At 42.0% G+C, this 24,400-nt stretch overlaps 1 protein-coding gene across 1 annotated transcript; it reads right to left on the reverse strand.

Moving 5' to 3' along the window:
* Positions 1–5,222: 5,222 nt before the first annotated feature.
* LOC128853733 (prolactin-like) lies at positions 5,223–10,849 on the reverse strand. Its single transcript, XM_054080814.1, has 4 exons — positions 10,559–10,849; positions 10,061–10,168; positions 8,549–8,728; positions 5,223–6,788 (listed from the first exon to the last, which is right to left on the reverse strand). The coding sequence occupies exons 1-4, from the start codon at positions 10,739–10,741 to the stop codon at positions 6,594–6,596; spliced, it is 666 nt and encodes a 221-aa protein (XP_053936789.1). The 5' UTR covers positions 10,742–10,849; the 3' UTR covers positions 5,223–6,593.
* Between the last annotated feature and the right edge of the window lie 13,551 nt (positions 10,850–24,400).

The raw sequence follows: 24,400 nt of genomic DNA on the forward strand, positions 1-24,400 counted from the left end.
CCTGTTGAAGTCATAGTTCTGCCCTGTTTTACTAAGTCCTACTTGAAGGACCAGCGATTGTTGGTGGCCTAGATTTTTCTGAGATGGCATTTGCTGGTGTGTGCCTACAATGAAAGGCACGCAGCTATTATCAAATGATCAAGCAGAGGTATGTGTATGGGGGGGTATTCACCTGTGCTTCCCATTTTAGACAAAATCAGTATACGATGGGGGTGATTGGGGTTTTTCCATCTCACCTTTCAGGAAAAGGTTCTCTTCACAGCTGCTCCTGTTCTTTTACTGCAATTCAATCAAGCATTGGTGTTGGAAGCAGCACTTCTGGAGAGGGAAGCAACACTTCTGGAGAGAGGAGCTGGGATTCAGAGCACTCCCTGGGAAATTCTAAGTTGATGGTGTTGCAAGCACTGAATGTGAACTGCTGTTAAAACTCTGAGCTGCTGTGCTAAACAGAAAAAATCTGAAAGAGATCTCACTGAGGCGAAGATCAAGCAAGGCTCAGGCAGAACTGGTTTCACAGTTGCAACGTTACATGGTTTTAAATTGAGCAAGTTCTGGTTTCACTGTAGCCTATTAAAACTTAGAGTTTCACAGCCTCCAAATCTCTTAACACCTCCTACCAGTATTCTTATTACACAGTTTTCGGTATGCCAGATAAAACATTCTTTACTTGAAAATGCTGATCAAGCTTTCTTAAAACCCCTAAAAGTATACTTGTGAATTTTGAATTTTAGCTAGAATAGCCTGATTCAATTAGTCAAAATTAATTTAGGCCCATGACACATGCAGCCTTGGTTCATTTTAAGTTATTTAAAGGAGAAGTTTCCTTTCAGTCCATTCTGTGAAAACTTGTCAAATGAGAACAGCACCCAGTATGGAAACAAAAATATAATATTTATAGTGCTGGTCTTTTCTGTGTGAAAGATCAAGTAGTAAGTGTTCGTTGTCTTCAAATAATGTATGCACACTCATTATAAAAGAACAGAGACTACAAATTATTCACAAAATCCCTAGCAGATGTTTGAAGTGCTTCGTAACAGGCACATTGCAGAAGTGTAAGATGTGGAATGCATCTGGTATTGTGGAGTGACGTGATAAGATACTAGTGGCACCTCACAGTCAAACCTAGCAATGTCTTACTTTGACTTCAAAGTTATGACTTAGTGGATGACCGTGCAGCATTGGTGGTGTGTATCTGAGGTATTTCCAGTGTGTGGCATTTTGAGACTATAGTTCCAGGCTGTAGAGTATCGTGAAGGACTGTTGTTGGGATCCTGCAGCTGGGAAGAGTTCAGGTACCTCAAATAGACAACTCCAGTTAAAAAACCCAACTCCTTTAAGGCCACAAACAAAACAGGTACTTACACTTTCTGGGCACCTCTCTGTTTAGTCTGGCAACTTATCAATGCTAATGGAATACAGAATACAACAGGAAAAGGGAGAAAGGGCTGAGGCTCAGTATTTTCTGTGTTACCAGAGCTGCAGACTCCCATGCCCTCAGGCTGTGCTGCCCTCAGGCTGTGCTGCTGACATAGGGATCCTGCCCAACCGAGCAGGAGAGGCTGTTCACCTACCTTTTGGACATCCTCCAGAGGGGTCTGAATGCAGATCTTGACAGTCTGTTCTTAAGGTCAGGTACTCAGAGGAGCATCTCTGATTCCTAACAAGAAGGTGCCGATTTCCTTTTCTAGGTCTGGCTCTTTTTTTTTTTTTTTTAAATGTGTCACAAATTATGCAGATTGTGCCAATCTACATCAGGCAGAGGCACAAGCATGTTATATTGCACGTAAACTGCGAGACTGTGAACATGAGAGGTCAGCGGGCTCGTCCGTGGACCACATGGAACATTGCCAAAAGCTGAATTTGCTGACCACACCTATGTCGGAACTTACACTTTGGTTGTAGAGATTTGTAGTCTGAAATAATTTCCTAAAAGTTACCTTGTTTTTATCTATTCTTTGCCAAACAGGAATGAATTGTTATAGTCTGCTGAGGAGAACAGGACTGCTTTAAGGCACAAAACTGCATTACTAACTTCAGTGTCAGAACAATAGTACAATGGTCAAATGTCACTCCTGAGCTGCAGTAATACATCAGATCTGTTTTATCCACTGTGATTTATTAGCACTGGGTTTTAAATACCACTGGCCATTGCTGTAGCCACACAGCTCCTCTGACGAATATATGTTCCACAGTCAAAAGACTGACATAAATTAAGTATACTCACATGCTTCAGCACCATCTACCAACAAGGCTGTTGCTGATTTTTACTATCTAGAAGGAAAGGCAAACCAATTTCAAGCAAATTAGCTGTAAATTCAGTGCCTTAAGAAAGGAACAGAGAGGAATTAGGGTCCAATTAGCTTGAGACTTAGCTTTTGACCATGGGGAGACCAAAAAGCCCCTGCAGAGAAGGGTTCACAGTGGGTGGAATTGCTATTGACTGTAGAAGTGTTTAATGACCATGCTTCTAAGTTATGCGCCTGACGACTGTTGCTATATAAGATAAACTGAGGTACGGATACCTGGATCTGAGGTGCTCCTTGTGTGGGCTTGCACCTGAGTTAGTGGCCAGAAAATGGCACTCCCACTCCTTAGTTTCTTATAGATACTGGTTATCATTCTAAGCACTGAATCTGAGCATGGTGGATGGGGATGTCCCAAGGCAAGATCTCAACAGTGAGCCTCCAGTACTTATGCAAACACACAGAAATGTTGCCTTTTATAAACACCCAACCCTTGAGGAATTCTTGAGGTTTTCCAAGTAATTTTTTCATTGCATTTCAATATTTGAATATAATATGAGGTAGCTGAACAGTAATGCATATCACTCAAAGAAGACTGTTTCCATTTGTTTCTGCTTTGCAATAGTATGGTTTTAGATAAGAGTTAAACTGCAAGTGTCTCTTGTGACATCTGTCACTTACTCTATCATGCAAACATCAGCATGTATCAGAGTCAGTCTAAATTTAGGATGCACTATCAAAGCCATTGAGTACATTATGAAAGAAACAAAATGAGTTTTCAGTCACTGAGTGTGTCTCTATCATATCCTTCATTATCCTGAAAAATGGAAAAGTTATGACAAGGAAATCTCTAACTTACAAAAGCAACTTCTAATAAGTGAAAAAATGAATTGGACTAGATGAAAATGTCAATATTCTGGGGGTATCCTGCAATATTTCATGTAATAAGGTTTGAAGAAAAATGGAGACATTTTCAGTTCTTAAAGTTGTTTGGCTGACAAGGAAAGATAATGGAAACATGTTGTTCCACAGACTAAAATTATACCAACTTACCTGTAGCATAAATGGTTACAGATTGTTGCGCATAAGCCCAGCATTTAGCTGGAAGCCAATACTGATTTCCACATTTCCCAGAGTAGTTTCTCTTAATATTCTCAGGGGCACATGGTATGTTCTTAAACTCCAAAGCATTTTATTGTAGCGTACAATTTTTACATTTTCAAATACACGTAACTATTTTAGCTGCTGTCTTGGAGAGAAATCCTGCAGGAGTTGATGTGTTCCCCTGTGTAAAAAGCAACCATCACTGGTACTTCTGTTTGAGGGATTGGTGGCCACAGACTAAACCAAGCCATTTTCAGCCAACCATTCTCTTTTTTCTCAATTGAAAAAGGAAGCAAGGCAATGTTGACAGCATAGGGAGGCCTTTGTTTTACCAAACATGCCTCGCTTCAGGCAAAGGCAAGCCTTGAAATGAAACACTAATGAGTATGAATGACTATGGGTAATACTTCTGCACGTTTTTGTTCCTCCTGTGGCACCCGCTTACCCATTTTCTCTATTGTTATGTTTCTTTACTGCAAAATATTTCCAGGGTTTTGCTCTTTGAAGGAGATGAGAATTATTTTTATGATCTCCACCTGCAATGCTTCCCCCCTGACCCTGAACCACAACCCGTGGGTTGTCTACCCAGACGCAGAAGTTCCTAGTAGCCGTTTCAACTGATTCCCCAGCCACCTTGCAACTCGAGAATCACTAAGCCCCGTGCCCGCAGGGGCATGCGGCCACTGCCCACAGCCAGGGTGGCAGCGTGGGACACAGTGTAGCAGCCCCGTCTGGGGGACCCCGGGGAAGAAGGGCGGAGCGGGACTGGAGGGGACACTGATGTCGCCGGAGAGAGCTTCCTTCAGCCTGCCTCATTTGCCCTGCTGACCCCTCCCATGTTTGTTACCTCTCGCTTGTGATGGCAGACAGCTGCTGTGGATCTGCTGTGCACAACGTCTTTGCTGGGGTGTAAAATTTTAGAATCATAGAATAGTTTGGGTTGGAAGTGACCTTAAAGATCATCCTGTTCCAGCCCCTCTGCCATGAGCAGGGACACCTCCAACTAGATCAGGCTGCCCAAGGCCCCATCCAACCTGGCCTTGAACACCTCCAGGGATGGGGCAGCCACAACTTCCCTGGGCAACCTGTGCCAGTGTCTCACTGCTTTCATGGTGAAATAATTCTTCCTTATGTCTAGTCTAAATCTTCCCCTCTCCAGCTTATACCCATTTTTGTACCCATTTATACCTGGTCCTATCACTACAAGCCTTTGTGAACAGTCCCTCCCAGCTTTCTTGTAGAGGGATTAAACCTAACACTGTTTTCCTCCTTAATTCATGCATATTTGCCCAGTTTCAGCAGTTCAAAGGCAAGAATAATCCCTTACTGGCCGAGGAGACACACATTGAAGCGTGCTGCTGCATTCTGGGGCTGCGGCTACACTAGGTGTTGGGGTAAATGCTATAACCATTAAATGTTACTACATTGTGTTCACTTCTGGAATCCTCAACATAAGAAGGATATGGAGCTGTTGGAACGGGTCCAGAGGAGGGCTAAAAAGATAATCAGAGGACTGGTGCACCTCTGCTATCAGGACAGGCTGAGAGAGTTGGGGTTGTTCAGCCTGGAGAAGAAAAGGCTCTGGGGAGACCTCATAGCAACCTTCCAGTACCTGAAGGGGCTACAAGAAAGCTGGGGAGGGACTTTGTAAAAAGGCTCGTAATAATAGGACTAGGGGGAATGGCTATAAATTGGAGAGGGGAAGATTTAGACTAGACATTAGGAAGAAATTCTTCACAATGAGGGTGGTGAGGCACTGGCACAGGTTGTCCAGGGAGGTTGTGGCTGCCCCATCCCTGGAGGTGTTCAAGGCCAGGTTGGATGGGGCCTTGGGCAGCCTGGTCTAGTGGGAAGTGTCCCTGCCCATGGCAGGGGGGTTGGAACTGGATGTTCTAAGGTCCCTTCAAACCCAAACTATTCTATGATTCTATCATCTACTGTGACTGTGTTTGCCCAGAGGAGCCTTTTACTCTATTTGGAGCTGTTTTGTTTGCAGAATTTCTTCAAAATCTGCACATTACCGCTATTGTTTCGTTATGTGTCTGTAGTTATGTTATGTGTACTGCTTAAGGAATTGCAGCTAGTAACTTGAGGGCAGGCACCATATAACCCCTTGCAGTTCCACTATACTGGGCATATCAGCAATCAAGTATGAATTGTGAACACTGATGGCTTCTAGCTGAGAAAGGACATCAGCTGCCTGCTAAATGGTAGATATCTAAGGATATTGGAAGTTACAGAGATTTATCTGAAAAGGCTGTACCTCTGTTCTGCATAAATGTTTCTTTGAAACATTTTCCTGCTGAGCATCTCAAACCCAAATCCAGTATAACTTTTAAAATAATCATTAGCATTTTACTCTCCATTCTTGGCAGCCCAAGCTCCAGCTACTGTGAACAAGCATCAAGATCAGAGGAGGCCAAAAAACAGCATTCAGGGATGAAACAAGTCAAGAATATTAAAGTTAAATCCATGTTGATTATAAATGCCTGCTCAAATGGCTCATTTAGGATCTGAATGCAAAGATGCTTTGTTCTATGAACAGCTACCAGCACTATGCCACTGCTAGGATAATGTGATTGCTGGCAAATATCTGACAGCTTTCAGATTTTTATTTGCTCTGGAGTTTGTCATCATTACTGTCAAACTCAGGCCCTGGGTCAGCACTTGTTATGGGAAAGAGACTTATCGCTACATCAGCCATATTCAGCCCTCCCTCTGAAATAGTATTTGGACCAGACTTACCTTGCAGATAGAAACTTTTTCTTTAGGGGTTTCCATGAAATCAACAAAGCCATTACAGGTATAAAAGAGCATTGAAAATGAATAAAAGTGCTAGGAACTAGATCTTCTGGGGCATTTGTAAAAGACTAGAGAAATTAATTAATAAGTATTAGGTGAACATAAAAGTCTACCTTGGGCCCTGCAGTTACATGAACTGATTGACAGCAATACCACTCTTCAGTGTTAAGCAATGTTCAGCAGAGTGAATCAGCCATAATATAGTCCATCACAGAGTAATGTGCAAGGACATTTATTTATCTACTGCTACTCCTTTTTATCTGGTGCATTAACCCACATACACACATGATGCTTTAATATTTCATCTGCATAGATCAACTGTGTCAAGTAGCTGCCAAAAAATTTCAAACCCACTTTCCTATTAAAATTACTGTAAATGTGATAGTTCTATGTTTTCATCTTTATAAACAACATGCTGAAGACTACTTGTCAAGAGATTACAACTCAGCAACTATTTTCTGGCATGATCCTACATTTAAGGATTTTTAAGTAGCTTTGTACTTTATTGGAGTCTCTCCTGAAGCAGTGAATGAAGTCAGAGTCACTCATCATGTTTGCTTCATTACTATTTGATAAACCAGCAGCTTCAGATGATTCCATCCCATTTAATGAATTGCTGATGATCCCCATTGACTGCATCTGTATTGAAAACAAGAAAAAAAAGTACTCGCAACTACACATACAACAAATATTTAAAATGCTAGTGCAGAAGTCAACCAAGGCATCACTATGTTGGGCTGTCTCCCTCCAGGCCTTTCATATACTTATTGAAGATATAAGTAAAGCCCTTACATAGAATAACATTGTCTTTTTATCTTAAAGATATCCATATAACCTTTAGACTAGCATGAAATGATATGATATGATATGATATGATATGATATGATATGATATGATATACTAGTAATGCAAGAATACTATGGTATAACCCTATCTGAGTTTAAGTAGAGGAACCCCTGTTTGGTAATTGTGATTTCCTCTGGAAGAAATACAGCAAACCAGTCCTGAGATTTTTAGCCATTTATTTTCATGAGTTTTGCCACAGGAAGCTTCTAACATGAGTACTGGCCAGTGCTGTTTAACCTGGTGAACTCTGCAGGCTGTTATCGTCTCTCAGGGTAGGACCTTCACAACAGACCCAAGCTCAGAATTAGTGTCTTACAGAAAAACACAGCTGTAAACTACTGGGATGCATCTGCATTGTTTGCTTCATTTTTTAATTTATACTTTTGCTCTATGGTGTGTCCATAGTACAGAGAGGTCAAAGCTTCAAAGCTTTCCTCCTTAGTAATTCCTCCAAAGGTGTATTAGAAAAATAAAATTGGGTAAATGTGCCAGAAGTGTGTAGCTAATTTAGAGTTTGATGGCTTGCTTCAGTTACAGAATGAAGCACAGAAAGGTCAAGCTCTTGAGTACCTTTGGATTTTAACGCCGTTTCAATGGCTGCACTTGGAAGATAGACTCTCTCAGTTGTAACTCTCAAGAATCCTCCTAAGCAGGACTTAAATGCAGGACTCCATTTTAGATCATGGTACAATGCCTCCTATTCTACTGATGAGCTGCTTCTTATTTTAAAACTTGTATCCCCCACCTGTGTTCATAAAGCTGAAAGGTGGAAGATATTGCTTTACTATTCACTTTTTAATGAAACAGTCACCTCGGCAGTGTGGCCGTTTCAGAGCATGGACACACAGCCCTCATTAGTTTAGCAAAAACTCCAAATAAGTTTAGATATGAGTACACCAGAAATAAAAAGATCAAGATTTCTAGTTAGTAATGAGAAGACAGAAATGAAAACAACAAAAAATTGCGTCCAATAATTTATATATGATCTGCCAGAACTTGGAGTGGAGTTTTGAAATTCTTTTATCACTGGCATCTGATTTAAGCAATGCCACTGTTGTCTTGAAGAACTTATCCCAGCATAAAATTGTTACCTTAAGAAGGAGCTCTTTGCAGCAGACAGCAGTGGTACTTGGCTTGGTTAGAATGTAAATCCAAATAAAACTGAAAACATTAATTAAGTATTTGTCACAGTCTACCCATATCTCCTCTACTGCCCTAGAAAAGTCAAGCCATTACTCGTTCATTTATGAAGCTGTAAATGGCTCGTCTTTGTACTTTTGTTTTTCCTTCATCTATTTCATATTAAGAAAATATTGCTTTACACATACAGACATATATAATGTCATCTACATATCTGCCAATCCATAAACTAAGGCACATTCTTGGCTGAAAAATTCCTGGATCTGTAACAAAGTCCAGCATTGCTGGATCTGGGCCTGCGCTGGCATTAAGGCTGCAGCCCAAGTGAAAGCAGTTATCACCCCTCCTTCCCCTCCTCGAAGTCACTCATGCCACGTGACTGGTATAAATAAAAGTTACACCAAAACTCTTGCCTTTTCTGTTACTTTCTCAACTCCAGTCTTCAGCTCATGTACCATATTGCTGATTTGCTTAGCTTTGCTAAGGCTGTCATCAGGAAGCTCTTGATGATGCTCAATATGCTGGTTAAAGTGAGAAAGTGGTTCTTTCCAGGCTTGCAAAAGTTTCAGTATTAAGTGAGTTAGTTCTTCTCTCTTATAAATTAAAACAGTAAAGAATTTCTCTGTTAGTTTGCAGCACTGTTAGTGTCACTGTGAAATCTCAGTGGGATTAAGATTATATCTGCAATTCAGTAGTTTTCAAATATTCCAAACCTAAGGTCTACTCTGGTTATTTGCTTATATATAAGCAACACACAAAAACTGCATTTGTCTTGTTCTCAGCTTTCCTAGACTCCTAAGCTCTGTGATATCTAAATCTGTGAATGCAGCATTAGCAAATTGGTGGCATTCCCATCAAAATTACTTGGTACTGAAAAAGTTTTCAGGAATTCCTAGGAATTCCTTCCCAAGAAGCCCCATCTAGACATCTCTGGTGGTACGGAAGTGCAGGTGTTTCCTCACACCTGCCACGGTTATAGCTGGGTCGGTTAGAGGTTTGCTGCAGACACTCCCCAGAAGGTGCCCAGCACTCAGGGTGGTTGCTTCTCTAACAGAAACTCTCTTCCAAGTTCAGAAATAAGGTTGACAGGTTAAAGCTTTCTAAAGGGATCAGGGACTCATTCCCCACTGCCCTTTCAGGGGAGCTTCTGAACATCATGGGAGAAGCTCCTCACTCCATCATAACCAAAGGAAAAAGTTAACATTGGTCTCATCTGTCTCCTCCTAGAGGCAAAAGTTTCTCCTGCTGCTGTATCTTCGACTTTACAATCTCCTCCTCTGTCTAAAGAAACTCTTCCTGCTCTTCTCTAAGCCAGTAACACTATTTTTTAATTTTTTATCTAAAAAAATTTGCAGTTCTTTTTCTGTTACCTAACCAATTCAGGGACAACGGCTGCTATTTCTTTCTCCTTATTGCTTTTTGTACTTTGCAGTGACGCTGATTAATCTAACTTCTCTGTCACACACACAGTTCTCCAAGTTTCTGTTCCACAGAGTCTGCCACAACAAAATCAAAGGGATGTCTTGTCTGTCAGTCATTTGGGTGAAGTACTCTCACCATAGTCTTGTTATAACTAATAAACATGATCTGAGTATATGTAACCATATATAGCACTTAAAATAAAAGAGAGTAATGATTCATTTGCAATAGTTCTGTGATGTGCGCGTGTCAGAACTCAGCAGCTTCTTCACTCCGAACTGTTGACGAAGCACCGGAGGCAGAAAACCTCTCTGCCCGTGTGCGGACCGTCTCGGTGCGGGAACACCGCAGCGGGGCGGGGGAGGCGTTTGGGGGCTCGGACGGGACGGAGAGCGTTTCCCTCTTTCTTCAGGTGGGGCAGAGAAGGCGCTGCGCCCCGCGAAGCCTCCCCCGACCCCGCCGGGCCCCGCGCAGCCCCCGCCCGCCCCGCCTCCGCTCAGCCTCACCGGGATCTTCTGGGCGTATTCTTTACCGTTGGGGGTCGGCATCCCCGAAGTGTGGCACTTCCGAGACGGCTTCCCCAGCTCGTTGTCACGGGGAGGAAAGCGCTTTTCCTACGGGGCAAGAAAGCCTGAAAAGCCTCCGAGAGCAGCATCGCCCCCACCGCCCAGCCCGCCCCGGGCGGATGCAGGAGTGCGGGCGGGGCTGCGGGGGAGCCGGGGGCTGCGGGAGCCCTGTCGGGGATGCGGAGGAGCCCTGTGGGGATGGGGGAGCCCTGTCGGGGATGCGGAGGAGCCCTGTGGGGATGCAGGAGAGCCCGGGGCACTGGGAGCCCTGTCGGGGATGCGGAGGAGCCCTGTCGGAGATATGGGGGAGCCCGGGCACTGGGACCCCTGTCGGGGATGCGGGGGAGCCCGGGGATGCGAGAGTGCGGGAGGGGCTGCGGGAGCCCTGTCGGGGATGAGGGAGCCCTGTCGGGGCTGCGGAGGGACCGTGTCACTCACCAGCTCGGCGTAGAGCGCCGTGGAGAGGCTGTGAATCCTGCCCGAATGCCGGATCACCCGGTCGAAGAGATCAGCCACCGTGAGGAGGCGGCCGCCGGCGTGCCCCGAGGCGCAGAGCAGCAGCCACAGCAGCGCCAGCGGCGCCGGGGGGCGCGGGGGGCCCCGCAGCGCTGCGAGAGCCATGGCCCCGCCAAGCCCCGCTGCCCGGATCACCCCCGCCTCCCCTATATATGCCGGGCGGGGATGCGGGAGGGCCGTGACGGGTCTGCCCTGACGTGGGCAGCCCGCGGGCGGCGTGAGCAATCGGCTCCCGGGTGGCCGAGCATCCCCCGAGCGTCCCTCGGCCCGCGGGCACCGGCCCCGCTCCACCCAGCAGGACGCGGCAGAAGCGGCTCTGCCGGGCTCAGCGGAGGGGCTGCCACGGCCCGCAGCGCCCCCCGCCCCGCTGCCGCTGTGCCCACCTGTCCGTGGGGAGCGGGAGAACGGAGCCCGGGAGAGTGAACGGCGGGAGCTGTACGAGCGCTTGAGGCACAACAACTCTGTGCAGCGCTACAGACTGGGAGAAGTCGGACTGGAAAGCTGCACGGAGGAGAAGGACCTGGGGGTGTTGGTTGACAGCCGACTGAACATGAGGCAGCAGTGGCCCAGGGGGGCAAGAAGGCCAACAGCATCTTGGCTTGTATCAGAAACGGCGTGACCGGCAGGTCCAGGGAGGTGATTCTCCCTCTGTACTCAGCACTGGTGAGACCGCACCTTGAGTACTGTGTTCAGTTCTGGGCCCCTCACCACAAGAAGGATGTTGAGGCTCTGGAGCGTGCCCAGAGAAGAGCAACGAAGCTGGTGAGGGGGCTGGAGAACAAGTCTTATGAGGAGCGGCTGAGAGAGCTGGGGTTGTTTAGCCTGGAGAAGAGGAGGCTGAGGGGAGACCTTATTGCTCTCTACAACTACCTGAAAGGAGGTTGTGGAGAGGAGGGTGCTGGGCTCTTCTCCCAAGTGACAGGGATGGGACAAAGAGGAATGGCCTCAAACTGCACCAGGGGAGGTTCAGACTGGATATCAGGAAAATATTTTTCAGATTAAGGGTCATCGGGCACTGGCAGAGGCTGCCCAGGAGGTGGTGGAGTCACCATTTCTGAGGTATTTAAAAGACGGCTAGACGAGGTGCTCAAGTGGTTGATAGGAATGGTTGGACTTGATGATCCAAGAGGTGTTTTCCAACCTACTGATTCTATGATTCTATGATAAGGACGGCAATAGGCAACATGAGGGGTAGGAGAGAAGCCTGGCCTGATGACATCGTTAATCTCTTAACCATCTGCGGCAGTGATGGTTAGATGGGAGAGGCAGACCTTGCAAATTTCTTTAGGCATGTTCGTTTTAATCAGCAGGGCATACAGGAGTCAAATTGAGAAAGTACTACTGCTGTTTCTCTTAGTACTTCTTAGTAGTTAGCACTCAGTACTTAGCACTGGCTTCTCTCATTCGGGCACATATTTATAGAGTTCCTCAGTTTTCTGACCTTCAGACAAACAGGATGGTTTTTGTGTTGTCTATTCCACACTGTCTTGACTGTTTTCAGCCATATCTCCAGTTCACTTATTCCCAGGCAGTTTTTCCCAGCCTGGCCTTATCATCCTGTGTGTCAAGCTTGGAACACCTGGTGTTTTTAATAATGTTTATCATAATATGCTTGGTACCAGCTTCATGCTTTATCTTAGTCCCAGTTAATCTTCCACATACTTGGCATTGCTACAACCATCTCTTCTAATCACATGTTTAGGATCAGATCTGCTTCCTATACTCCCTTGCAAGTGGTTGGAGGTAGGACCAACCACTGAAGGTGTAATGGCTGCTGACTGCACGCTCGGTGGTGCAAACATGCATGAAGACAATTGTTGGTGCCCTGTACGGCTAAAAGGTTAAGGGAGTCGCACAGCAGTGTTCAGATCAGGATCCTTGAAGAGGTGCAAGTCTCTTTTCCTACAAGAAAGCTGGGGAGGGACTGTTACAAAGGCTTGTAGTAATAGGACCGGGACAATGAGTATAAACTGAAGAGGGGCAGGTTTAGGCTAGACATAAGGAAGAATTTCTTCACCATGAGAGCAGTGAGGCACTGGCACAGGTTGCCCAGGAAGCTGTGGATGCCCCATCCCTAAAGGTGTTCAAGGCCAGGTTAGATGTGGCCTTGGGCAGCCTGATCTAATAGGATGTCTAATGGGGTTGGAACTAGATGATCTTTGAGGTCCCTTCCAACCCAAAGTATTCTATGATTCTGTGGACTTCGTTGCTGTCCTCAGTTTCTGGATGTGAGATCCTAGACAACCCTGAAAGACATACAAGGAAAGTTGAGGTATTTGTCATGAGGCTCATGACTGCTGACATTTGGAACTAGGAGCTGCTTCCAGCTGACAAGCAGAGAAACCTCAGCAGGGTCTTACTGCTGTGTTTTCTGGGGTTTGGCACCCTACCCCTTTGAAATAAAACAGGAACAGCTCAGGGTCTGGTAGAGTTAGAGTCAGGCACCTTCTCTGCCTCTGGGTTTTCAAGCTGAGATTGGCCAAGAGACTGCCATAACTGGTGGCTCTTTTGACCTGGGGAATGAGTCAGATTTGCTCTTCTTGTTGAAGTGCCAAGGGAGCAGTTTACTTAGAAATGAGAATACAACCGACATGAAATTGTCATCTTTCCTCTGTAAGAACCTCAGTCTCTATGCTAGAGTCATGTATCTGTTTTCCAGGCCCTGAATCCCAGTTTCTTTTATGGAAAATGGAATGACCATGCCTCCAGCAGAATGGCGCAGAATGTCCCTCTCCTCCACCCTTTAAGGACAACTAAATGACTGGGACCCCTTCTGGAGGTGAAAGACATGAGTTTGACTAACTCTGGGTCAAGGAGGAAATAACCTTGTTCTCCTGTAGTCTGTGTGAATGCTAAAAGAAGTGATAGAAAGCAAGTAGAGGCAGCTACTTCTCTAGCCAATCTTGAAAAGTAATTGTCACTCGACACTGCATTCTGCATGAAGTCAAGCGGCATTTCTAAAGAATTCACACTTTGAAAATAATAGCTTCTCCAAGGAGTTGGGTCTCAGTTTCTAGGCTCTGAGGAGGTGTCTGCACTTCTATCCACTGAACTCCAAAGTCTGTCAAAGCTGACACATTTTGGGATGTTCACAAATTCAAAACATTGAAAGATGAAGACCTTTAGTGCTATAAATGCCAGCAGAAGACACTGCTAAGTGGGAGCCACTGTTCATCTGCTTGGGCTGTCTGGGTTCTGCTTTCCTTGTTTGCATCTTTTCAAGGATTTGGCTCTTTGTTAAGAAGACAGATTTCTAAGTAGATTTCAATTTCCTTTTGCTCAAAGGAAGATTGAAAAGATAATACATGAGAAGGAATATTCAAATGTCTTTCTCACACAATCTACATTGTTTTCATTTGTGCAGACACCTGAAATGAAGGTTATTTCTCTTTGAGAGCTATCCACAAACCGTGTGTCCTTCCAGGGAACTTGTCTTGTTGTGATGTGTGCTGAGCTAGCTAGATTTGGCTTAGCTAAGTGACTCCGGTCTCTGAAGTGAATTTACTTTTTTCTTGACTGAATTGAATCAGTGTAAGCAAATACTGAAAATCTCACTACCAGGTCAGTTCCCTCAGCAAAGCACCTTAGTCAGTCCTCCACACTAATACATCTCTAATACATCTCTGAACCCAACAGACCAAAGTCACATCTCCAAAATTCCCCAAAGTCAATTCTAGAGTTTGGTAGCACCATGGGTCCATAAGATAATTTTATCCCTCATATTTGAAATGTCTAAAATTAGTTTTAGAAGCAGTTCATTGAGATGTACTTAATGATCGTTACTATTCAGTAGAGGTTGTTGTTGTCTTCTCTCTGCTTTATCTCTAAAGAATAAAACAGTGCAGTTAATTTCAGTGGTTAGAGCTGCTGAGGCAGTTCTTTGTGGACATCGTACAGTAGGCCCTGGCAATAACTCTGAGCTCTTTGGTAGCTGATGCAATACTTCTGGCTTGTGGTCCAGCTGAAGGCTTGGAATATAAGTATTATTTTTGATAGCTATCAGAAAATGAGCAATAATGCATATGAGAGGACCTAAAAAGCTCTGGTAGTGTACATGTGGGAAGCATGTGCATCAATGACTTATTTTTATTGGCCAATAGTAATTTTCTTCTGGTTTTCATATATCTTGGAGAGATGCTGGCATATACAAATGTGATCCCAGAAAAAGGTTCTTAAAATGTTAGGACAATTTTTGGATTATGAAGGAGCTGTGAACTCGCACTGTGTAAAATGTGAATGAATTGCATAGCAAAAAACACAGTAAAACTTAGGGGAAAGAACCCACAGTAAATGGTGAAGTTTTATTTAAGGTTCTAGTTTCTAAAATGAATGATGTTCTCTTGATCAGTGATGTATCAATGTTCAAAGAACTGCTTTTCCTGGCTTTTCATTGATATTTCAGTTTTTACATGACACAAAACTAGAGGAAGTCACTTGCATTTTAGAATGCAACATGATCTTGAAAATCAGAGATACAGCCTGAAGAAAGTAAGGTAGAGCTTAGTAAACAAAAACATGAAGTACTATACTTAGACAGGAATTTAGACTTCCCAAATGCAGAACAAGGCAGCAGTTGCACAGAAGGGGATCACAACTTGTAAGAAACAACAAGCTGAACTGAGGTCAGTAGTATCTTACTGTTGCGTTGCATTGTTTATTAATTTGTTTTGCAGTCTTGGGTATGTCCTTTGAAATGTTGTCTTCAAGACATGCAGAACTGTTCTTCTGCCATACCTTGCATTGTGGGGCCTCAACCATAACACTGTGTTCAGTGTTGGACATACCATTTCAAGAGGGATATGAGACAGATGGAAAGACCCCAGAGGAGAAAACCAAGAATGATAAAAGATTAACTCCCTTGCCATGGCCTACAAGGAAAGACTGAGGGAAGCGGTGTTTATTCCGTAGCAAGGGAAGATGAGGCAAGGATACAGTTTACACATGTGTGGAAAGTAGCAGCAAAAAAGGAAAGGAATCAATTATTCACAACATTTATAATGGATATAAGATATAATGAGATTAAACTGCAACAAGGGAGATTTAAATTAGACATTAGAAGGAAATTCTTAATGGTTAGGAGAGTTAAGGACTGGAACAAGTTGCTCAGGGACACCATGAAATCTCCATCATTATCTAACCTTTCCTTTAAGCTTTCAAACAGTTTCAGACAGTCAGCAGCCGTGTTCATCCTGACGTGGGCAGGAGAGTGAGTGGGCAACATCAGACCTCTCCTCTTTCCAGCCTGCTGCAGTTCTATAGTGCAAGACCAACTAGAGTTCATTGTGTGTTCAAAATCACTCCTGAATTTACATCAAGGAGTAAAAGATGAAATTTAAATGTTTGTTTCAACCAAATACTGTCCACTACTGATTTGCTCTTTTCCTATAACATAGTAGCAGGCACATTTTACAGCTCAGGAAGGGACAAGTCACATGCTTTTTCTCCAGAAGTTGATAATACAATCTCTCAAGTAAAAAGATACGGAAATTATGTAACCTGGATCTTAAAAGTGAAGTGGAGCTGACTACCCACTAGAAGGAGTCAGCTGTTTTCTAAAAGTTGGGTTACAGATCTGTTTTTTCATAGTTCTGTAACAAAAAAAACCATACTTCTTTCACCACTTCATGTAGAAGTGTTTGTCTTTTCTCGCTTCTAACCTCTCTGTTCTCTCTCCCTCCTCTCTTGAGAAGAGCGATATCCAATTCAGTCTCCACACTGTGTTCGTATGTTAATCACTAAACTTACTGATTCTGTCTTGATTTGTTGCAGCCTTGAAAATCCAAAGACATAGACAATGCAAGGTAAGTAAGAACAGACAGTATTTTTCATTGGATCAATTAATATAGCTGGGAAAAATGGAAACCAGCTTTTGTGCAAACATGACCTGTTTCAGAGTAAATCTGAAAAACTGTCTGTTTGCCCAACTCTCCATTTTTAAATAATAAATCATTAGCAAACCTTGTCTTGCTCTTGGTTGTATATTTCTTGCCTTTATATCTTTTTTCTCTGCCTTCCCCTCACTCTGTCTTCACAACATAAATGTTCTTTGCTCTCCTCATCTTAAAACAGTCCTTAACTACATTTGGCTCTCCGGGCAAAATTCTTCTCTTCATCTCTTTTAATAATTCTACACTCCCTGAAAAGTTGTTTATGTTGATCAAATAGATTTCTCTCCCTTTTATGCTCTTTTCAGTCATGTTCCCCTGGTTTGACCTTCACTGCATCCACTTTTGTTTATATCTATAACAATTTTTTATGATCAAAGCTCTCCATTGTCATCTCTTATAAAGACACCTAGTTTCCTTGTCCTCTCTTAGTTTCTACAGCTATACCATTTACTAGTTCTCCTGCTGCTTTTCTTAATTTCTTAAACAGACAATCTTCCCCATCCAGGAGATTTATGATATCTCCAGTTTTATGATTGCTTGTATGTGTGAATTTAGTTCTACCTGATAGAAAATTTACTCAATATTAGTGATTTGGAGGGACTGATCCAGTCACAGGGAAAGGTAGGTTCTATGAAAACTCAGATCTTCACTGAAACTTGAAAGAGTAATATGCCCTATGAGGTCTTCACTTTGAATTTTAGAACCTTTTCTACACAAATTTATATTTATGAAATTTATGTAATTTATAGATTTTATGTTCAATTTTTGCATATTTCAATTTTACAGCACTTGAATGTAGTCAGGAGGAAAAAATACTGACATTGAACATGAAAAATAGAATCTATAATGAAAATATTTAATATTATTTAGACAATGAAACATTAGGAGAAAATAAACTCTGCAGTCTGGGATGTACAATTGCATTGAAGAATGCACTTAATTATAAATGTAAAATATTTCTAAACTGTAAAAATAAAAGAACATGAAAATAGATTTAGAAAAGAGAATGATTGAATCTTACTATTTGAACATGTACAGATGGTCTTATTGCCTAAAAAAGACAGAGGGAGATGAGATGTCATATTTTACCAGCTACAGGTTTTGTGAAATGTTTCAATGGAGCTTCATTTTCCTCTAAACTGCTGTAAAAGAAGCCAGTCTTCTCAAAAGAAGCTGCATTCTAACTATAAAGGTGCATCACCATCCTTTCAATTCCTCACGGTGTCCATGTGGAACAGTCTGTATAGTACCTCTGATGTGCTACAATGATACTAAATAGTTCAATGTTAGCGATGTTTCTCCTAATGTCACAAGTGGCACTGCTGTGTTGTCAGGATCAGTAGTAGCATGACAGAGAGATGTGTTGAATTTTAAAGGAGATGGATGGGTACTTGGAGCAACCTTTTTTGAACACAAAGATAAAATTTTAGCTTTAATGTTGGCAAAAATTTGTTTGTTAGCTCATGATAAAAATTATTTGGAAATAAATTTCTGGCAAGGTCATTACCCCAAATCCGAGACTTTGGAGGAAATAAAGATACTTCCACTATACACTGGAGGTCATCTCATGGTGATACCCTAGTACCTACTGAAACCTCCAGATGGCTTTGGCTGGCTGTAGTAAACAGTGAGTTAGATCATTCTGCCGGTATAGCTCTGCTCACTTTCATGAATTTACTTTTGGTTGACACTGGTTTCACAGACAAGGGGTACACGTCCTGAGTCTGTATTATTGATAAGCATTCATGGCTGAAAATGAACTGTAACCCCTGGGGTGAGTTCTGTAATACCCAGCTAAACAAAATTCATGCTATGTCCTCTGTTTAGAAAATCAAATTACTTAGAGCTTTTAGTGAAGTAGGGAAGAAGACATTAGCATTATCCTATGCACATTTAGTTTTTTTCAGGACTATCCACAGATTCGAAAGGACACTTCATTTAAATTGCGACTTCCCATCTGCCACCATGTTGAAATCATAATTGTAGAAGGGAAATGTGTCAGAGGTTCCAAAGGTCCAAGTTTTTATGAGTTTAGTATGGACATAAGTTAACTGCAGTTCATTTAACATCTGGGTAGTGTCAGGTGTTGCCAAGCTGCGTAACCCCACTGGCATAATAATATTTTATGGCATAGAGTTGTTGGCAAGATCTCAAGTTTTGCTTTTTATAGCAGGACTCATGGGCAAAATTACATTAATATATGAGTCCTCCATTTTGCCAAATACTTTTTAATTTCTACTAACTTCTTTTTGTATTCTCAAATATTATAAAGAAATTTATTATTATAAAATGCTCCTTACTGCAGTTGAAAATACTAGGTATGCTATGGAATCTTCCTCCGCATTCCTTATGCATACAAGCGTAGTAGCCTTTATTAACATGATTGAATAGGTTTTTTTTTAATGTGGTTTCCACTTGGTTTAGTATACTGTATTCAGCTGATTAAGCAGCAATTGAATGTTGGTTTTCTCTTGTTGTTCACTGTGTGCTCCTGTGCCTTACTTACTGCACACCGTTCAAACCCATTATGAATACATAATCATTTTCCTCCTGGATTCTCTCTATTGCTCTTAAATATCTGTCTGTTCACAAGTATTAATTAATTTATTATCCCACATACTCCTGTGGTGAAGGGATGCTATCATACCCATTTTACGGATAAGTGGAGAGGCACAGTGAATTTACAGGTAAGTGAAGAGGCATGGTGAAATTATGTACTCATTTGGACAGTCGATTTGTGATGCAAAGGTTATAAATTGTCTTGAGAAATAGCTTCACATCAGATTAGGGAAACTTCATATATAAGAACTACCTTTATTGAATTCAGATATAAAAGTCTTTCATTTAGGTCCCAACTCTGTTGTTCTCGAGGTACTTTTTTTCTCCCCTATGATAGGGGAAAAACTCTGTAGTTTCACCAGGGTCTGCTTGGAACCCTGCGGTCTGTTTTCAGATTTTTTTTTCTTTTAAGGGAAGGAATTGATACCAGCGGTAAGTTGTCCTTATTTGTAGGGAAAGGATAAAGATATTTGCTGACACTAAGGTGACACTGAGACCTGGAAACTTTTTGTTCCATTTCAGAGTGTAAAGGGGCTATGCTGTAGTCAGATACAACTTACCTCCATTTCAGTCTTCTCTCTTTCGTACTGAGACACTAAAACATTGTAAGTGTTCCCTTCATCAAATATGTCTAATATCTGGTTATTTTCCTCATTTCTCTCTTGCCTTCTTGTTTTGAGATACCTGTTCAATCTGTTGCATCCTTTATTCCTACCTCTTCTAGTAGTCTTTCTCCTCAAACTTAGCTTCTAGTTATCCTGTCTTCATTAACCCCTAATTTTCATCCCCTTCCTTACGCCAGATGTTTGCCCCATTCCGTTTGCCTTCTCCCTAGTCATGCCTGAAGCAGGACATACTGGAAGCTTTCCTCCATCTGTGATTCCCAAACTGCTCTACATGGGACTGGTCCATATCCTCTCTGTATTTGAACTGGCAAATTCCTCTTCTAGGGTTTCAGAGCACAACTTGGAAGCAGAAGCAACGCAGATGAGATGTTGCATACTCTGAATTCAATATCATGGCCAAGATCTTTGATCCTGTAGCAGCTTAGAGCTGCATCATTTCTCTGTTGGAGTATGCTGAGTAGAGGTGGGCTCGTGTGGAAATCTTGGAGCTAACTCCAAGAAGGTTATATTGTATGTATAAAAATTGTTTTCCCTTTTCCAAAGGGTTATAGTTTGTCCATGTGAGGGAGGATTTGCACAGGAATAAAAAATACCTATCCCAGATATGAAATCAACTCCTGATACCATGCGTCCGACCTCTGCTTTGAAAGAGGAGGGTGAAAGGAGAGTACTGGAATTTTGTAAAGCAAATGTTGCCAGTCTCATTCAAGAATCCATCCCTGAACAGACTGGGTTCTCCTTGCTGAGGCAGAACTGGTGCACATGTTCCTGATGTTTATGTTCTGGGATCTGTAGGAAGTTCCAAGTTATACTCTTGGAGTTTTTTAATAAATATTATATAAAGTGACAAATTATTCAGAATCAGAGAAGAAAAAATGCTCCCTCTTGTTGTCTTTATCTTGTTTTTCTAGAAGTTTTTTTTGTGTGTTTCCAAATCACTGACTTGTACTTCCATTTATATTCACATGCTTATGGGCTTTATTCTTCTACAATTGCCTGACTGCAGCCACGTGACATCATAACGATAGTGAGAAAGCCTGCAGGTTTTCTTCCCAAACTGCTGCAAGCCATTTAATAGATTGGAATAAGTGGCTAACCTTCCACTTTCTTATGTAAGATGATGAACATAGATTATTTATAGAGCCTGCTGTCTCTAAATTTATTTACTGTCACATGGAACATGTGTCTGTCTTCCACGTGTCTCTGTCAAAACTCCTTGGAAAAAATCAAACTACCATCAAATGTTAAGAACCCACTGGTGCTGTTGTGCATTGTAGTTGACAAGGATAAAAAATGACATACTTATAATTAAAAAAATTGAATGAGTAATTGTGTGTGTATATATATATAATTATCATGCTCATATGTTTACATCTAACTCATGCCAGAGGAAATCATTAAATATCAAATTACTGTAATGTAACGTGGGGCTTCATTTCAGCATTTCCTAATAAGCCTTTGCGTTCTCAGGACAGAAATTATTTAAAATGAGTGGCCAGAATATCCTTCCAAAAGGGAGAAGCAGTCACGCAAGTTAAATTTTGCTTTCCCATGTGATTCTGCTGTAACTGAACTTTGTATGAAAGGTGTGTGGAGAAATAAAAATCCTACCGCCTTGAACAAGCATAACCAAGCAGGAGTACGAGATCCTTCCAGTCTGCTCTCCTCATCTTCTTGTATTTCTGAGAGGAGCAGTAATCATCTTTACTGCTCTCCGTACTGGAACCATAGGATCTGTGCAACTGCAGGGCTCCTCTGGACTGTGCTGTGGGGACAAGGGTGTCACTTCTTGAAGGCAGCCCTTTGTGTCCCAGCCAAGCCCAGGTTGCAATGGGAGTGGGAGGTCAAGCACTACTCTTCTGTGTGTGCTGGTCCTCATCTGATGCTCTATCAGCACTACAGCCCTGGGCGTATCGGTGTGCCTGGTTCTCTCAGGAGGCAGTGCTATTTGAATGACAGAGTTTAAATCAAAAGTGATGGGAAAAGTTCCTACAAAGAAAATGTTTTTGAAAATTATTGCCCATGTCACTGATTTATACCCCAGACACTCTGTCACCACTTAGTCCATATCTGCTGCCACATGAGTTGTTCCAGCTGCAAATAGGTAGGGTAGAGACTGCTAGAAGAAAGGGGAATTGCAACAAGTCCATAGCCAAGTGCAACACTGGCACGGAGAAGACTTTTCCTCCTCCCAACTGCTCTCTGATCTCCCTGACCACAAAAGGGAATAGAAGGAAGAATGAGTGTGAGCAAAGACAAAATGACCAAGGCAAGGCCTGTTATGGAGTGTAAAGGCTTGTATTTCTAATTAACTCTACAATGTTGTAAGATTTCAGGCCTAACTGATTTTGTGGTGTTTTGTGTGACATGTGGTCTTGACTGCCCCGTTCAGCTGCATCCCTTTCTGAGGGGCTCATAAGTCTAATATGTGTTTGACTGGCTGTTCAGTACCCTTATGGCATATCCGATTAAGACTCAACTCCTTCTTATTGGGGGTCCAACATAGTAAAACATATGGTGTTGAAAAAAGGAAAAAAGTGGGCTGGGAAAAATTGGCTTGGACTAAGAGAAAACCTGAGAAGGGAAAAGTAAACTGTGTTACAAACCGTGTAAAACCAGCTGGAAGGAACTAAAATATAGGAAGGGAAGGAATTCTGAGGGCTAGCTACCCTGGTGAAAGGAGAAGGATCCTAGGGGGCACAAAATGTTCAGCATTTCAAGATTGCTGCCCAGACTGGTCTGTCACTCAGCAAGTGAGAAGGGTGAGCAAATTTTTCCTCAGCAATTAGACAGAACAGAGAAAGCTTCATGTTCCCATCCCTTCTGAGTTATGTTTCCCATTTACTTGACAAGTAGACTGTTAATAGAGTTGATTTTTCTAAAAAATGTTAGCTAAAATAAACTTTGTAGGAAGAAAAAAAGAGAAGAAAACTCACCACTATGCTTTTCTCAGGGTTATCTAATGGATGCGTTGTTGGAGTTTCAGTTTTCTAAAGTATGGAGGTATTTTAGTTGATATTTGTACAAAAATGAATGAGCCATCACATGATTATGTGGAAAACTGTATGTTTTCACTGACAATCTCTGTCAGTGAAAAATTGTCCTAGACTTGGTAGTGGAACGTGTGAACCCTGAAGGTATCTTTACAGGCAGACTCATTAGTAAATGCTCATTTCTTTAAACTACAGACAGAACATGTTGACAGCGAAACTTAATTGCCAAGAATGTATTTGGTTTAGAATTACTGAAACAAATACTGGGAGACTTTACAGGGAAGTATATTGTCACACCATCTTTCTTCTTTAAATGGGGCCATTAATCATCATACCACAAATCCAAAGCTTAGCAAGAACAGTTCTGTTTTTTTAAAAATGTGTATAGATTTTGAACTACAGCTATTTAATCATCCTTCTGTCCTAATATGGCCTTAATATTTTCCTCTCTATCTCCCACTGTCAGGTCTATCATGTAGGCATATGAAAGTGTACAAGGCACTAAGCGTGAGATGAAGTAGCTGTACTGAGTTATAGTAACCATTTTTCTTGAATAGCAGCATAGGTAAGCCTGAAACAAGGTAATCATAATGATGCGGTTGTCTGTTTCTTTGTCAGTGGCAGAATACGTCTTTAGAAGGGAAAAATTCTCAAACAAAAAAGAATATAAAGACATCAGCTCTGCAGAACATGAGAATATATATGTGACTATGAATGTATGCTAGTGTACTGATCAGTCTGACAGCTGTGGGATTACTCAAAGTTACACCTGAATACCTTTTGGGATTTGAAGTAACTGAAGTGAATGAAGTTACTGAAACCTTAAGGGGTAGATCCAGATAAAACCTTCTGCAGCTGTGGGCAATCCAGGCCCAAAACAATGGTGTGAAGGATCAAGGGCATCAAGGAAGCTCTGCAGAAGTGCTGCTGATATTTTAGGAAATGACAGCTGAAATTAAAAATTCACAGCTGGGATTTTCTTTTAACTTGGGATTCTCAGTCACATCCAGAGCTAATGTAAAACTAACTCCAGGCGAGGTTTTAAAGGAGTTCTTAATTTGAAGTAATGACTATTTGTAATACCAGCGATATGACAAATTATATTAAATAGAATGAAGATTATTAAAGTCTACAGCGCAAGTGAATAGTTGATTTGCTATATTCTCTGTAGTGTGAATTGCGTGTCCTTTAATGAGAGTGAGCTGTGTTTCGGAGTCATATTTTTGCCTAAGTAATCTGACATTTATTGGATGATTTTTCAAAGGGAAAGAAAAACAGAACTGCAAAGAGATGGAAAAATGAGTGGGAGCAGGAGTCGGGGGCTTTGAAAATGTTCTTTTAAATTTTTTTTAGGTAATGTGTAAATATTGTCCAAGAGGTTCTGTCTATTGTTTCACCAGTTAATATTTTGTGTTTGTCCATCAGCAAATATTTGACTCATACAATTTAAATGATCAAAAGTATGCTTCAAGCATGAACACATGTGGAACTATTTTTTGACTGACGTCTTTATCATGTGGTAGATTTTTACTGATTAGGAGGCATGGAATGAGTCACTTCATAATGCAAGGTTAAAATAAGGATGACCTTTTCTAGAGTTTATGCTATCTTGAAGGGACGGAAGCCACAACTTGGGGGTTTCTCCATTGCTCTGTGAGTTCACCTTAATTTTGACCTGCAGCAGTAGCCTCTAGTTAG

This window comes from Cuculus canorus, chromosome 1 (genome assembly GCF_017976375.1).
Source record: "Cuculus canorus isolate bCucCan1 chromosome 1, bCucCan1.pri, whole genome shotgun sequence".
NCBI lineage: Eukaryota > Metazoa > Chordata > Aves > Cuculiformes > Cuculidae > Cuculus > Cuculus canorus.

Coding starts and splice junctions, on each gene's coding strand:
- LOC128853733 (XM_054080814.1), bottom strand. CDS start 10,741: ATGGCTCTCGCAGCGCTGCGGGGCCCCCCGCGCCCCCCGGCGCCGCTG. Junction 10,169..10,558: donor CGGCGCTCTACGCCGAGCTG/GTGAGTGACACG, acceptor CTTGCCCCGTAG/GAAAAGCGCTTTCCTCCCCG. Junction 8,729..10,060: donor AATACGCCCAGAAGATCCCG/GTGAGGCTGAGC, acceptor TTAATTTATAAG/AGAGAAGAACTAACTCACTT.